The sequence below is a fragment of the Asterias rubens genome, chromosome 10 (genome assembly GCF_902459465.1).
Source record: "Asterias rubens chromosome 10, eAstRub1.3, whole genome shotgun sequence".
Taxonomy (NCBI): domain Eukaryota; kingdom Metazoa; phylum Echinodermata; class Asteroidea; order Forcipulatida; family Asteriidae; genus Asterias; species Asterias rubens.
In genome coordinates, this window is record NC_047071.1 from 16122872 (window position 1) to 16140613 (window position 17742).

Consider the following 17742-nt stretch of genomic DNA (forward strand, 5'->3'; position numbering starts at 1 on the left):
AAGAGAAAAACAAACAAAAATGTGTTAATATTAGTTATCTGAGGCAGGTTTAGTAAGCTTAGCTGGAAAACAAACAAAGGGGGGAAATCAAAGAACCTTGTTTTAACATCTAGCACCAATAACAGGACAAGTTCAAAATGAGAAAAGTAATACACAAAAATAGAGGTTCAATACAAAATTCCAAATGGCTGCCAATGCTTGTTCAACTTCCTATACATTTTCAGAAGACAAATCTGAGATGGCTTTATAAACCAAATATCTTTTTCATGGATAACGTTTTCTGTGTGTCACATTCCGTGCCTTAATCATGAAATATTGCCCCTTTATATGTGCCACTAAAGCAGCTGCAAAATTTCAACTTGTTTACAAATGAGATAAAATGGCTATACACGAGACGTGACATACTGTGACTGAGTGTCAATCAAAGTCAATCTTGTATCATCACATGCACAATACCATCACTATCTGACGACTACAAAAAAACACTCTGCTACTATGGATGATTTAGTGTACAAGAAACATACTCCTATGTACATGTATGGGCACAATATTTATAATCATTGACAGAAAATTTCAATATCTCTGATCAAAACTGTTATTACACTTACAGAGAAGCTAAACAAAGCCATGTTTAAACTCTCAATTTACCGTCACAAAATGTGTAATAAGGCCCAAACAAGACTGACAACACCACACTGACAGGGTGTATGCATATTGAATCTGCAAATTACTTCTTAGACTGACCAACAAATAATAGTCTTTCATCTATTCAAAGAGTAATTCCGTTTCTAGCCCCCACAGGCATGGGGGAACTCAAATTTCTTGTTGTAGTTAATTGTGTAAATAAGAAAATATAAAAGACTGTATCCAGGCACCAGTATAAATGCCTAGAAGATAAAGGCAAGAATGACCCTCCCACCGCAAGCGCGCACTTCCTGTCAAAACGATGTAATATTTGAAAACGCTGGCAAGTTGAGGGAGCTTCAAGAGCGGTCGGACTACAGACAGAAACTGCACAAGATTTAGGTTCAGTTTAACAAGACAGTTTTTGGCTTTTTCCTTTGGTATAACCCAGATTTCACCTAGTCATTACATTCTTCCATAATGCACTCACAACGTGCATTCAATGTTTGTATAACATCACAGAGGTTTCAATACCACATTGGTGTAAATTACTTGTGTAAATTTATGCAGCGTTAGAATTAGCATATGCATTATCCATGGCTTCTGGGGTAGATGGAACGAAGTCAAAGCCACATTGGATAGATTTCAATAAATGTGATCAGTCAATACAAATCTTAATACATCAGGGAGCGATGCAACATTCAATTTGGGCAGCGGTCACTAACATGCCTCATTGTATAATATCAAAGAGGTTTCAAAACCACAGTCTTCCTTCATGTGTAAACTTTTGCAGCATTAGAATTAGCATACCCACAGCTTCCGGGGGAGGGTTTAGATGAAACGAAGTCAAAGCCACATTGGATAGATTTCAATAAAGGTGATCAGTCAATACAAATCTTAATACATCAGGGAGCGATGCAACATTCAATTTGGGCAGCGGTCACTAACATGCCTCCAACATTTGTCTAAATATCAAAGAATTTTCAAAAGGGCACTATTTCTTACATGTGTAAATTTATGCAGCATTAGAATTAGCATATCTACAGCATCCGAGAAGGGTTCGTATGAAAGACAATCACAGCCACATTTGATTGATTTCAACAAATGTGATCAGTCATAATGGCAAAGCAGAAACAACATTCTCAGTACAACCGAGAATGTTGCCACATTCAGGACGCCGACAGCGGTGTAATATTTAAGTGTGGGAGACGCAGTCATCCGCACGCTCTACTCATTGAGTGTGTAATTATCGTCTATTTCTGGCTTACGGACTGTGTGCATGTGACACTTCATCAGGCTGCAACTATCTATGTCATGTTCCTTGTCTTCAATAAAATTAAATGTAAATAGTTTCTCACTAAACTAAGGGAGTCAGACTATTATTCAAATTCATCCTTGGTTTGTTTAGAAGGATTTTAATGGAGAAATATAAATCAGACTTGCACCACTGAATGAAACATTAACAAAATAGGGAGGCCGCAAACATTATGGCTAGATAGTTAGTGGAGCGCAGCAAGTTAATCTTGAAGTCTGAGATTCAAGCTCTAGTCAAATTTTCTTTGTTCAAACCAAAACTATTTGGAAAAAATAAAAAACATGGCTGCACAAACACATAACTGATATTTATATAAATTTACAATTTCCCCAACCCCAACCCTCCATTTTTTTTAAATTATTTTGTTTTTGCCTCGCAAATTGAAGAGTGAGGCTTCATCTATTCTAATTTGTTGAGTCACAACATCTATGGACTTACTTTAAGTTAACCTAAAGTTTGTATTAGCCTTAAAATACCACAAGCTTGCTAACAAAACTTCATGGTTCCTTTCTTCAGCCTTGACATAACTAAGAAGCAATGTTTCAAGAAAAGCAGTTCTAAGAAACATTACAATTCAGAAATGGGGCTCAACACTTGCGCTGCCAGGGAAAAGCCATTGAAAAACAAGACAAGCCCAGTAAATCTAGCCCAGCGTGTCCCTGTGTGGATGGATTTGAAGCTAGGTCACTCTAGGGTGGAGGGGTAGGCAAAGTACAGATTGGGGTAGGGAAGAGCCTTGGACCACCCATCACTAGGGAGTGTTTGGAGGCAGTGTAGTACCCGGGGGCTCAGGTAATTGGGTTCCATGCATCTCTCAACCCTGAAAGAATGTTGGTATGACATTGATACTAGTAGGGCCTACATATACGAACCATCTCGTTTGAAATATACTTCCGATTCAATGGTAACTCACCAAAATGAGTCAAACTTTCAGCACTCTGGTTTAAATATTCATTTTTCATTCACCAAATCCAAGTCGAAATTTCAATAGTCTGGTATTTGTATTGACTTTTATAAGATTGACCATTGAGTATGTGTACTTATGCTCAAAACCATCTAGTTTGAAACAAGTTGACTATTCCATAACTACTCACCAAAAGTTGCAGCAATCTAGTTTTTATATTGAACCTATGGCTTAATGTATCAACTGATATGAAGAGCAAAGCAATTTTGATAAAGTATCTTGCTCAAGGACACAACTGCCAAGATAAGGATTCGAACCTACACTCGAGTTGGAGTCCAGTGCTCTTGACCGCTCAATCACGACACAATAAGAGTAATAAAACACATCATCAATCGAAAACCAAACAGGAAAGATAACCTCAACAACACTATTACCTCTAAATAGCCTTCATGTTTTCAAAAAAAGCAATACAAATGATTGCCTGTCATTGCTGACCAAAGAAAGTTCTCAAGCCAGCATCCAAATTTGAGTAGGCCTGTTGAAAAATGATTGCATTTCCACCTTTTGATAACCTCTGGAAGTCTAGATTCTAAGTATATAGCCTGTGGGAGCAATATCCTCAAAGCTAGAGTTGAGATCAAACAGCATGATTTCTTTACATCTCAAGAAATGAAAAGCCGTCTTTTTTTTGCCCACAGACATAAAAAGCTCTATAGTCAGATAAAAAAGTCTGATATTTCTTATCCCAGATTTATCTTCAATCTCTTGCCTGCCATGTCAAGGGAAATTAAGGAGTCCATTCAAACACACATTGGACGTTGACAACTTATGATGACAGGCTTCTACAAGGGTTCATATGGAAACCAAATTCCCCCACTCTGGATAAGTATTGAATAAAAACAGAATAAATTGAGAGAAAAAAAAACCTATCTGAATAGAGACTGAAAAATCCTCCTTAGGTAGTTCAAATTAAAACTTAATAAATATTGCATGCTGGCATTTTACTCATTAAGCTTGGTTAATTGCCGAAGCTGCAGCACACTTGAGAATTCTTATCGAAAACAAAACACTGTCCACAAACAAAACACTGTCCACAGTGTGTCGGCTTTCATTTGATATTATAATAATGTGTTATATCTATACAGAAGAAGGTGTAATTATTTCAAGTACCAAGGAAATGCTCCATCACTCCACATTATGGAAACAAAGTGTGCATCGTTTCTCTTCCACACACACACACACACCCTCATCAAAACAAACCAGCAATCATTCGGAAGATTTATCCGCAACTCAAAACACTTAATTAACCGTACTTAATTAGATATTTTCCTTCTAATTACAACACGAGGCCAGACCATATTGGTGGCGGTAAACATTCCAGGATTCCACAACAACAGGACGAGAAATTTAATTAATTTTTTTTATTTCATTATTTTTGGTTTCTGTTTGAAGTGTGGAGATAAGGAGAGTCGGTACAAAGGTATGATGATAGCTTTTTGTGTTTCGGACTGAGAGGAAAATAGAAGCGTGGGTGACAGTAGGATGCCTGAGATAGAGATCTTTCTTCCATGTACCCCTTGGGAGTTTAAATGAAGATGTTTCACGCTGCAATTAAATGCAATGTGGGCTGGATCTGATTTGATACATCTACGGACACACAGGCATGTAAGCTTCTTTTTTTAAAGGGAAAGGGCACCAAGGCATTTTCTCCTTGGTAAAGGGCACCATACGAGTAAACTGTAAATCTCTACTTGAGCATTTCAAGGGCATCAAGGCTATGACCAGGGGGCACTGAGGCAATCGCTTTTGTTGTCTCCGTGAAGTATCAGATATGGACACAAATAATATGAATTACTTTTCTGTCTCCAGTAAGACAACTTTTTTTTTTTAAAGATGGATAACTTTGGTTTTCAACATTGGTCTAATTAAATTGATTGAAAAAATGTATGAACAATATGTATAATATTTAATTCAACTTCAGCAAGTTTGCATTCTAACTGACTTGTCAATGCAAGTGAACATCTCCAGATGAGCTAGGCCAGGGCTGCGTTACACTAAGCATTACGATTCATCTTACGATGAGTTGTCAGTATTACCACTGTGATTTAAATTGTGACATCAGAATTTTACTTAGCAATCAATCTCAGGGTTTTTAAGAAGTCCGCCCCCTGATGCCAAGACGAGAAACCCTTCATCGGAAATTGGGTATGGGTGTTCATTTTTTATTACTTTTTTTTACTTTTTTTATGCAAGTCGCCAGACATATGAGGGCTGAAGGCCACTTCAAGATGTGTGCTACAATCAACTATCACTAGTTGCCTAAAACAATGTAGCATAGCAACTCTGTTGTAAATGCGCTCTCTCGTGACTGAGCAATTCATTTTTAATAGACGTTACTATTAAAAATTTACAAGGCAAACTGGCTGATTAAACGGAAAACTGTATATTTTTCCCCGGTATGAGCGCGAGGAAAACCATGAATAATTCAAAGCTCTTTAGAGTGGGACAATTAGAAAACGTTGTCAGCAACACAATCCAAAGAGACTTTTAAATTTAAAGAAACATTACTGAATTGGTAAGAAAACAACTTGTCTAAGATCATAGATTTACATAAAACTTTTGCTGTCTAATGATGATGATACATGTAGTAAGAAAAATCCCTTGAAATATTTCTGCCTGAAATTTCATATTTGATGAGAAATAAACAAAACTAATTTCCGGTGCTCAGTGAGAATTTAATTCTTTTTTCTGAGCAAAAATGTGTAATTGGTTTTTCCCTATTTCCTCAAGACCCAGACTGGCAGATCGATCTCAAACTTTTACAGGTTTGTCCGTTTATGTATATGGTGGATTACATAAAGTACTTACACTGCCAGCAAATGTTTTGTTAGCAAAAACCAATTCTGATTGTTTTTCTTTATTTTTTTTCTTTTGGTAATGTTCATTTAAAGGATTGGATCATTATAGTCTTGAATTTTAACATATCTTAGAAGCCATGGCTCTGTTGAGTGGTGGGGGCCAAGGGTATAGAGTAACAGCTGGGTAGCAGTTTGCATGATGTTGTGGTTGGATTCAGGTGATGGCTTGTAACATGAGACCACATGACTATGTTAAAGCCATTGGACACTTTCGGTAAACAGTATTATCCAAGGCCCACACTTCGTGTATCACAACCTATATACATGTATAAAATAACAAACCTGTGAAAATTTAGGCTCAATTGGTCATCGGAGTCGGGAGAAAATAACGGGAAAAACCCACCCTTGTTTCCGCACGTTTTGCCATGTCATGACATGTGTTAAAAATAAATCCGTAATTCTCGCTATCGCGAATTGATATTGTTTTATTGTTTTCTCAAAAAGTAAAGCATTTCATGGAATAATATTTCAAGAGAAGTCTTTCACCATTACCTTCTGTAAACCCTGTAAAATATTTGTAAATCTGTGAACTTTTTTTTTTTAAGTGTATAATGGCTTTAAGGGTCCTGTGTTAGAATACAGGAAGGTTACTGTCTTCCTGGTAATTCATGTCTGCGTGCTGCTGCGTTTTTGTTTTTGTTTTTTTTGTAACCAAAACGCCTAACCGCCATGTATACTTTGTTTTTGAAAGGACAGGGGCACCAAGGCATTTTCTTGTTGGCAAAGGGTACCCTATGAGGAAATTGTACAATTCTACTGAAGCATTTCAAGGGTTTGAAGGCAATGACTATGAGATATGGAGGCAATAGCCTTCATGAAGTATTAGGCCTTTTGCTTTTTTTTGCAGCATGCTGAATTATGAATGATTCGTGAACCGGGTTGAGGAACGTAGTGTTATCCAGAGGGGTGTCTGGCTGTCTTTTAAACACCCTGTTTTATCTGTCATTCATAAATACCTCAGACAGTTTCGCTATTCCTATTGGTGGGGAGCGACTCACGTGGGGGTGTTTAAACCTTTGATAATGACCAGTGTTTATAACCGGTCGGGAAGTTGGCCGTGCTGTGTGTGAAAGGAAAACGAGAAGCCAGAACGTGTTGGAACAAGACTATACGCTCATGCGCACGAACGGAGCTGGAAACTGTCGGAAATAGGCGTCTCAGTCATAACAATGCAACACATGGACGTCCTACATATGTATGTACATTGTACATGTACACACACAGAGCTCAAGCACATCGGGAACGGATAAGTTTTACAGAGTTTCTTACTTTATTACGCCTTTTAACCAAAAAGGCATTATGAATGGGAATAAAAGAGTAGTGACTCGTTCTTTCACGGCCGTTTAAAACCTTGCAGGGTCATTCCCATGCGATAAAATTTATCACACGGGAACGACCCTGAGAGAACGAGTCACTTCACTTTTATTCCCTTATTAATATGTAAATGTATTGTAAGTAAACAATTTGGACAATCAGTTTTTAATTTTTCAGCAAATTTGGACACCCTTTTACAAAATCCTGGCATAAAACCTTGTAGAGAGAAAAGAGCCACGATGCTACGCGGTGGTAAAAATAACAAAGGTTTACGTTTTCTTTTAGATGGAAAATCAATTGAGCCAGACAGTGAAACTGCCATAATAGAACAACTGATTTCCTTCCTGGTGGTTACTGCTGAGACAAAGCCAAACCAACTCACAATAGAGGGTAGAGGAAACGTTGGAAATTAACCACAAGAAAGCTGGAAATGAAGTTTTATTTGAGATTATACATGTACAGTCTAAAGCCAAAATCAAAATTGAAAATTAAGTAGTTAATGATGCATAGTTGAAATTTAATGACTGAGCAGGTCGAGTATTGATTGGTTGAGTAGTTGAAGGAGTGATTGAGTATTAAAAAGTTGGTAGTTAAGAATTAAGTATTTCAGAAGTTGAGTTTTTTGTACAAACTTTCTACTTCACAGGTTTCTGGGGAAGACTGAAAATTCAGTCTTTCCAGCTAAACCATCGAAGTCGCTCACTGCTGCATACATGGTCATCTCATCTGAAAGTTATAAATGCTTGTACGTAAGTCACCACGAAAGAAAATGGACTATACACATGTACGAGTTATGTATAACTTGAGTTTGAGGAGCAAGTGTTTTACAGACTTGCACTTCTTGCAAGAAGATCAACAATTGGACTTGTAATTTGCATATGCTTCATCTAAATTCCGATTCCAAAAGTCAACGTCGATTGTCGATGTCGATTTTAGACCAGACAGGACCTGAGAATCAATACCAACAAGTTGTCCCACACAGTGAAGTCGTTTAGAGTACAGAAAGAGTCTAGGAGGGGAAAAACTTCTAGATCGGTATAGATTTCATGCAATGGTGGATTACAGATCTTCTTGCTAGGTAATCGATCACAACATGCACCCAAACGCTCCGAATTGTCAGTGGATTTCATCATCAGAATTGAAAAGCCCTAGAGTCACGGTGCATCGGTATAATGAGGTTTATCAGAGCACAAGACGAATAATTCAAGATGCTCCGAATGATCGATCACGTTCCTCTTAAAGGGGTGGTGCAAGGATGATGGATTTTCGGAAGAGCGCATTTGTGCAAAACTGTCTTACTTTTAAAACTTGATTTTGAAGGAGAACATACATTATATATTTAAACCATGATACGACCTTCCTCGTCTGGCAAACCCCAGCCCAAACAAAACAATGGCAAATGAAAACACATTTATTTTTCGGCCAATATTGTTTGAGAAGGACACTACGGTCAGTGCAGTTTGACTAGAGCACAGTTGCCAACTCCATTTAACTGTCAGATTAAACTTTACTGGTTTGCCAATACTCTTTAAATTTTACTGTACAATTCTGACTCAAGTCCCTAACCATTAACTCACAAGATTAAACTGTATACACTTTTTTTCTTCTTTTACATGTCGGTAGTACACTATAAATTATTACACTATGTGGGGGTGTGGGGGGGGGGGGGGGGGGCGTTTGCAAACTACCTTGGACGAAGAAGGCTGATCCATCCAGGTTTTGAAACACTTCAACTAATAGGCCATGAAATGGTATAGATTTCCGAAGCAATTAAGTCCCTTAGGTTTCGGATGAAATCCTATCTCAGATGTTGTTTTTGTAAATGTAATGTGTAGCCAAAAGGGACAGGAGAACTTTCCGTTTAGAAGGAGAGAAAATAATTCCTTTTCTTCATTTGTAATCTTGTACATTGTGCTCGAAGCAACTAATGTGCAGATAGTGGAAGAAATTTGGCAGTCAGTGGGACTTGACTTCTCAAAAAAACTTGACACAACTTACTGGTAAATTTGTAGCGCTACCGTGGAAAGAACCTGCAAGGTTTTTAGAGAATGCCGTCAGTAACACTCAGGAATAAAAGGGGACTAGGGGTTGTTTATCTTCTTTAAGGGGCAAAAGTATTAACTTCAAGTGTACTTTGTTACGGTTATAAGCATAAAAAAAAAAAAAAAAAAAATGACACAACTTCTGGTAAATTTGTATCGCTACCATGAAAAGAAGAGAATGTCGTCAGTAACACTCATGAAAAAGGGACTAGGGGTTGTTTATCGTCTTTTAGGAGAAAAACAACGTATTAACTTCAATTGTATTTTGTTATGGCTTAAAGGCAGTGGACACTATTGGTAACTCAAAATAGTTATAAAACCTTACTTGATAACGAGTAATATGGAGAGGTTGCGAGAAAATGAAAGAAAAAACACCCTTGTTGGACGAATTTGTGTGCTTTCAGATGGGAATAAAAGACTAGTGACAAACTACCTCTTTCTCAAAAACTACGTTACTTCAGAGGGAGTCGTTTCCCACAATGTTTTATACCACCAACAGCTCTCCAATGCTCGTTACCAAGTCAGTAATATTTATTTTGAGTAATTACCAAACGTGTACCTTCCCTTTAATGTAAGCTTTGATAAGCGCATTTGTTTTTTCCAAATAAGGTTTAATGTAAGCTTTGATAAGCACAAACATTTCTTTTCTTGTCAGAGTAGTTTTACAATCTTATACAAAAGAAATCATTCACTGAGATCCCCCTAAAAATTGTGTCTTGATACTTTACAAGGCATCTTATGTTCAAACATTGACCTTTTAAGGGGAGAATTTAGGTTTTCAGGTCAGATTGTTTATATTTAGGAAGGCTTTATTTGGGGCTGCATGAACACCCTTCCTCAGTGTACGGCATAAGATTGCCTTAATGCTAACTCCAGGAAATCATCCTAAGACGTAAAAGAAGTTCGGTTTCAGGTCTAAGCCAATACTAACTAAGTGTATAAATATTTGGGATGGATGCGCAACGTCCATTTGAGTGTTTGTCTATGGGACACGTTTATAAGCACTAATGGGTAACAGCCAAACAATTTTATTAAGGATTGCGGCATTCTGAAATTAATTTTGGGTTGTTCGTGTCAACACGGGATCTGTTTACACACATAACAGAACTAGACAAAAAAATTCTAGCACAGCAGTACAGAAAACTGACTAAAAAATTCAGCCTTAAAACTTTCTAGTCACCTCTAAATTTGTCCTTGAGTGTCACCTTAATGAACTTGTAAAAACCGCTAAACCAAATCCGGGGGAATTCCCTCCGACGTTTTAACATCTGGGGATCAAGAACAATACATTACTTTTATAAATGACATTTGATGAATGTCGGAATTCCGGAACATGGCTTCCGTGTCTGGCTTCTCCTTTTTAGACCCGGAGCCTCCCAAATGTTACAATTCAGAAATACAATTCCAAAATGTTTGGACACAATTTGGTCTATTTCTTTCTCCCTTTGGTGACTGTTTTACTTCTTTCCAGAAATGGTAAAGGCTCAGGGAAGCTTTGAGAAAAAGCTTGAAATAAGGACAAATGCTGAGAAACCACCTGCCTGTACTATTTCAATAGTCCCTCTTTCAGGGCAACTATAAGCAAGACATAGAATAGAAGCAAGAGAAAACCAGTACATAGTGGATAGGGCTGGAACTAACCACTGGATCATTGACCAGTCAAGTAATTCTAGCCCTTGGCTATTAACCCCACAACCAAACAAGTTCTATAGTCTAATAGTTTTCCTAAAACAAAATAGTTTTCTTAACACAAAATAGTTTTCCTAACACAAAATGGTTTTCCAAATATAAAATGAGTGTGAAGAAAAAAGCTGCCCTGCCCTGACAGGGAAGAATCAAACTTGTTTTTGTCTTTTCAGAACCTAATCTTGTACAAAATCAATGATTCACAACACAGAACAGCCTCTATAATTTACCTCAGGGAGGTTAATTTCCAAAAAGGACTGACTAAAAAGACCTCAACATTCTTGGAACACCAGTCTCAAAAACACAGCATTTTTCGACATACATATACATTCACAAGCCTCACAAAATCTTATGCCATCATATGCCAGAAAACATTAATAAATACGACCTTGCTACCTTAAAACCACAACCAACTTGAACAGTAGAGGTCATGTGGCGGGCACTGTGTGAGGACCAAAACCTTGTGGACCTTTTTCTAGTAATTCACTGGAAAAACACAGTTTCCTAAAAACTGTCCTTTCTTGATGTTGTTCTTCAAAGATTTAACAAAGTATGTGTAAATTTCGCCCTCAAAACAGTGTTATTGACCCGACCTACTTTTCCAGAGCATACAAATTTCTGCAACTAGACCACACGGCTCAATATCCCACCTCAACTTTTCAATCTGCTAAAAACTAGACTACCAAGTAATCAAGTTCCCCAACTTATCAACTCAATCTGCGAACAGGAGACTTCTTAAATCCGTCCAGGCAGGAACCTTGTGTGGGAAATCCTATTACAGATACATAATTTTTTTGATCAATATTTTTTTCATTTTTCGAAAAGGGGGAAAACCCAAAACTTCCTAAAAGTACCCCTGAAGAAGTGGAACCCAGACTGAAGATCCTTATTAAGGTAACGGCACAGCTTTTTCCCAGGGGTGGATAATCCATCTTCCTGAATAGTATGAATGTTCCACTGAGTAACATTTCCGTGTATTCGTGACAATTGAGATCTCAAAAGTTGAACAGGCAGCTGCCGAAACCGGAAACCGCTATGTCCTGGAAAAAAAATGTTCTCAGCCAAACAGTCTGTTTCACTTGGCTTTTGTTGTTTATCTTAAAGGCACTGGACACTATTGGTAATAACTCCAAAAATGTACGACCATAAACAACTACTTGGTTAGAAGCGCTGCAGTTGGTGATAGTTTAAACTAATTTAAGGAAGGATTCCCTGAAAAAATATTATGGCTTTGATAAATTGTTCACCGAAAAACAAAATTTGAATCCAAGAAAGGATTTATGCCTGAATCTTTTCTTGGACTTCTGAGGGTTGGTGTCCATTCAAGAATGCTGTGACCAGAGATGCTGCTACTATACACTACTCAACGTTTTACTAAAGTCACTAAAGATGGATTTGATGATCTGGTTGTAAAAAACATGATATTTTATGTTTCTTTTCTCAACAAACAGACACTGTGTTCAGCTGAAACTTTCACACTTTTATTGTGTTTTTCTTGATAACTTTGCCAGCATTTAACTTTGTCAGCATTACGTTGACAAAAACCAATCTATGACCTTACCTTTAAAGCCATTGGACACTTTCGGTAAACAGTATTGTCAAAAGGCCCACACTTTGTGTATCACAACTTATATATAAAATAACAAACCTGTGAAAATTTAGGCTCAATCGGTCATCGGAGTCGGGAGAAAATTAACGGGAAAACCCACCCTTGTTTCCGCACGTTTCCCCGTGTCATGACATGTGTTTACTATAATCCGTAATTCTTGATGTCGAGAATTGATAATTGTTTTAATGTTTTCTCAAAAAGTAAAGCATTTCATGGAATAATAATTCAAGAGAAGTCTTTCACCATTACCTTCTGTAAACCCTGTAAGTTATTTGTCAATCTGTGAACTTTTTTTTTTTTTTTTTTTACCGAAAGTGTATAATGGCTTTAAATGTGATAATGCAGCTGTGAAGCAAGCTATTTAATGGTGAAATTTATATTCACCACTACACATTCAGTCACATTGATGACAGTCAGAGCATTGGGATATTGCAAAGGATGAGTAGTGTGAATGATCAACCACATAGGGTTCCCTAAGTGATTCTGGGTGCATGGTCCCCAGAGAGTAGAGATGTTTGCGGAATGGTTGAGGTATTGCAGACCAGGAGTTCATGATCACAAAAACATACTTCAAGATGATAGAAGGCCGAAATCAATGTCCCTTCGGAGAAAATAAAGTGAATTGAAATTGATACAAGTTGACAGTGTTACAAACCTTGGAGTTTCTGACTACATACATGTACACGTACTTCCTTTCTAGTGTAATGGACGTGTTCAACATAAACTTGCCTCAACTTTGAAAAAAAAAAGCCATATATCTAGAGAATATAAAATGTGTTTAACCCATTCACCGATATGTTTTTAAAGCCATTGCACACGTTCGGTAAACAGTAATGTCCAAGGCCAACACTTCGTGTATTACAACTTCTCTATAAAATAACAAACCTGTGAAAATTTAGGCTCAATCGGTCATCGGAGTCGGGTGAAAATAACGGGAAAACCCACCCTTGTTTCTGAACGTTTCGTTGTGTCATGACATGTGTTTAAAATAAATCCGTAGTTCTCGATATCGAGAATTCATATTGTTTTAATGTTTTCTCAAAAAGTAAAGCATTTCATGGAATAGTATTTCAAGAAAAGTCTTTCACCATTACCTTCTGTAAACCCTGTAAGTTATTTGTCAATCTGTGAACTAAAAAAAAAAAAATTGTACCGAAAGTGTCCAATGGCTTTAAAGTCTCAACACACTTTCCCAAATTGGGAAATTGTATTACTCGGGTGGGATTCAAACACACAACTGTTGCCATTCTAAACCAGATGTCCTACCACTAGACCCAAAGAGCTAGCCTAGCCTAGGGGCATTTAAAATTGTCAATTTGTTTTCAGAGTACATGTGGAAAGTAAGGAGAAGAATGGTTAAAAACACAAATGGATACATAGGGTAAACTATGATATCCATTACAAATGTGTTAATCTAAATGACAAAGCCAGGCAGCTGTTGTGCAATTTTTATCCACACAGTAATTTAAACAAAACTTTAAGGGATTAACCAAAATAAAATCCCTGGCTACATCTCAGAGCAACCTTAGTTACTGGGGCGCTGTGCTCCTTTTTTCGAAATTTTGACATTCTCTGTTGTAGTACCTATGTAATATAAAATATTACATCTACAAAACAGTGTAAAAACATGGTATTTCCATAATTGCTACACAAGGCAAACATCCACTGACGTGAGAAAAAGTCCCTTCATGTCACGATATTCCCCAACAATACAAAAGTCCCTTCATGTTAGGATAATACCCCACAACGATACAAACTACAGCGTAATGTAAACAGAAACTTGCCTTCTGTAAATTCCTTTTGATCTCATGATTCAGGGAAAGGTACCAACGTGAACATGATTTCATTTTTCACGCCTCCAACAAAACAACTGTTTCCTGTCCATAGGATATTTCGATGGTGACATAATCTTCTTGCGATGTTGGTAAAAACAATTTTGGACACGCTAAGATACAAAACTGTATTTTATAATGTGAACATATGCGCATGCAATTGGGCTGTAAAGGATTTTTCAATTACATTACCGATATTAAAATGCCAAGGACCTCGTTGATTGGCAAAGAAGCTTCCAATTACTAATTGTGTATTTTACAGAAATGTTCATTGCGCTGTTTTTCACTTGATCAATTTCTTTCTGAAGGTGACTAAACGTCTTTGTTTACTTTGAAAACAAGATGAGAAAATTGCCACTTGCAAGGCCCGAATTCAACAATGCTCAACATACATGTAGCCCAGGCCTAATTTCATAGAGCTGCTTAAGCACAAAAAGTAGCTAAGCGCAACAAAATTGTGCTTACTAGAATAAGGTTACCAGCCAAAATACAATGTCACTTGTACAATTTGTGACTGGTATTCTGCTCATTTTTGCCTAGCAGAAAATTTAGCAATATACTTAAGAATTGAGATTTTCTGGTGGAAGTTCCACTCCCCACTCCCACACAAGTCATAAATCTAGCCCTGTACTTGAGCCTTGTACATATATTTCTATTGGAACATTTCAAGGGGCAGCGTGGCAATGATCAGGGGCATAGTGGCTACTGCTCTGTTGCCTCTAGTCTATGAAATAGAAAGCCTGATCTTTTCCCTTGGTGCATGCATTAAATGACTGAAAAAAGTTTCATGAAAGTGCGACAAAATGGCAATTATAAAATATTGAATATCCAAGAGAATGTGTGAATAAAGCAAAAAGTACTGGAATATGGTTCATTAACCCAGCTCCCAAACATGGGACATCATATTAAAAGCCTTGCACCTAGGAGGGAAAATAAAGACTGAAAAGTTCCAACCTGTTGATGTTTCCGGGTGAATACCGAGGTTGAGGGTCCGCATCGTTATCGTTCAAATCAAAACTCCCTGGTGCGTCCTTTGTGTTTAGTGTTTAGGGTTAGCGATGGTTAGGAATGAATGAGTGAGAAGAAACGGATGAATGAATGGGTGAGTGGATTAGAGGGATGTGATTATTATCTGTGATACCTGAAAATCTCATTTTAGATGATAGCACGCTCAAGTTACAAATCCTCCAAGACCATCCAGAAAATCTGTTTTCTTTTAATTTTTTTTAGGATTTTTTTTTTTTCAATGTACTTAAATCTGTTATAAAAACAAAACAGTACATGAATGTTGCTTTCTTCATTGCAGTATGTGACTATATTGACATTTTCACATGTCTTTAGGCCAGTTTTGATGCAAGTATTTATGAACTGTCTACACAGTACATCTTGTTAGCAAATTTTGTTGGCAAATTTATTATCAATGTCTCTTTTTTTTTCTTTTTTCTTTTTTTGAAAATTAACAAAGATGTGCATGATGGAAGATTTGGTATTGAGCCATGCTATCACTTTGTCAAACAATTTACCAACTCCAAATGCTTCTCTTCAACATGAAAAAGAAACTTGAAGTAATAGTTTCAACGCGAGAACCACATCTGCCTTTAAAAAGACAAAAACCTTTCCTGATTGAAAGTAATTGAAACTACAAAACCACACAACTGAAAGTACATTGAACCTGTTCCACTACACCAACGATGTTGTAAGTGCGTGCAGAACGGGGGAAATGATTCCACCTACGCTAACCTAGGTTCTTTGAACAAGCGTAACAATTGTTAGAAAGAAAAACATGAAAGAAAGAGTTAGCAGCTTGAGAATTTGAGAAATTGTGAAGCAGATCATCTTGTTGGTCTATTGTTAGTCATGAGATCATGAGAGAGACGGCAAAACTAATTGGGAACTTTCAACAATTATTTGAGATGTTCTTATTTTGCGCCATAAGTAAGACTCGATAGAAATACGGCTTAATTGTTGCAGAGTATGCGTGCAAGAATTCGTGGGTTTACACAGTTTTGCTCTGTAGTAAACGTTTTTCTGTAGTAAACCACTTTTGATTTCATACTAGCTTTTACTGATCTTATACAATTGTTTTTGGAGGAAACTTCAGTTTGACAAATCAAAAAGTCTAGAACATTTTAGTGGGGCAGCAAGGCAGAGAGACTAAGGGCAATGGCAACCATTGCCTCCAAGGAATTCTAGGCCCACTACAGTTTGTTTGTCTGTAATTGCATTCTCTCTGTAAATACAACTGTACAAACACCAAAGAAATGACCTGCTTCGTGGTGAAAGCAAACAGGCTGTGCAAGACAGCATGACATGCAAATGCAGGCGTGTTTAGTTTAAGCATATAGCACTGTCAGTTCATGCAAGACCCCCAAACCCTCTCCCGTCTTAACCTAGCTTGACTCCGTTCGCTGCAGCTGTTTTGGGGCTGATTTGACTCTTCGTGAAGGAACGCGACATTTGGTCACACAGGGATCAACATCTTTCAGCTGGGTATGTGCGGTGAAACAGATGCTAAATACTGTGCTTTTGGAGAGCAGGCATTATCTGTGAATATTTTTATCTTCATAGCTTGCTCTGTACGCTGAATTTAGTGATGAGAGTGGACAATTCTAGGGTGCCATGTAGACACTATTAAGACTGGATCCAAATCAAACGACTTGGGATAGGGTTATGGCTGTTAGCTGCCATTGCCAAAGCCATTAGAACTCAAATTTAACAGAAAGCAAGTTTGTAAAGCCAGTACCACTAGGTTTTGATACCAACTCTTGTACAACTTTTGTTTTTTTGAGAAAAAAGAAATACACAACTCAGAGTCAAGTCAGGCACAAGGGAGGGGGTGTGAGGGCGCCACTTAAGGGGATCATTCACAACACCTGTTTTCATTGGAGTAGTCGTATCTCGGCTGGGGGTCATTGTCTCCACCGTTGACGTCATAGCTGGCTTCGGGGTCCTGAGACATTCACAAAAGCACAAAACCGTGTACAGCATGCAATACAAAAGGACCAGATAGTCCAAAACAAAAAAATGATAGCAGGCCTGATGCTTCACTTTTGGGAATGAAAGAGGCACCGAGGCGATTTTTTTTTAGTAAAGGGCACCGAGGCATTTTCTCCTTGGTAAAGGGCACCAAGGCATTTTCTCCTCGGTAAAGGGCACCAAGGCATTTTCTCCTTGGTAAGGGGCACCGAGGCGTGTTCTCCTTGGTAAAGGGCACCGAGGCGTTTTCTCCTCGGTAAAGGGCACCAAGGCATTTTCTCCTCGGTAAAGGGCACCGAGGCGTTTTCTCCTTGATAAAGGGCACCAAGGCATTTTCTCTTTGGTAAAGGGCATCAAGCCATTTTCTTCTTGATAAAGGGCACCAAGGCGTTTTCTCCTTGGAAAAGGGCACCGAGCGTTTTCTTCTTGGTAAAGGGAACCTCTGTGAGAAAATTGTTATCTGCTTTTTGGAACATTTCAAGGGGTTACAGGCAAAGAACAGGGTCAACAGGGGCAATTGCC

The 17742-nt window shown here is 37.8% G+C and overlaps 1 protein-coding gene across 2 annotated transcripts in view; it reads right to left on the reverse strand.

Moving 5' to 3' along the window:
- The window catches only part of LOC117295377 (furin-1-like), a 55444-nt gene that overhangs the window by 23263 nt on the left and 14439 nt on the right, over positions 1-17742 (reverse strand). The window contains exon 6 of one of the 2 annotated variants that reach the window (XM_033777994.1): positions 15199-15275. In XM_033777994.1, the coding sequence (XP_033633885.1) occupies positions 15199-15275 (77 nt within the window). Of the gene's footprint in view, positions 1-15198; positions 15276-17117; positions 17195-17742 lie in introns of both variants that reach the window. The other variant, XM_033777993.1, reaches the window with a different exon arrangement.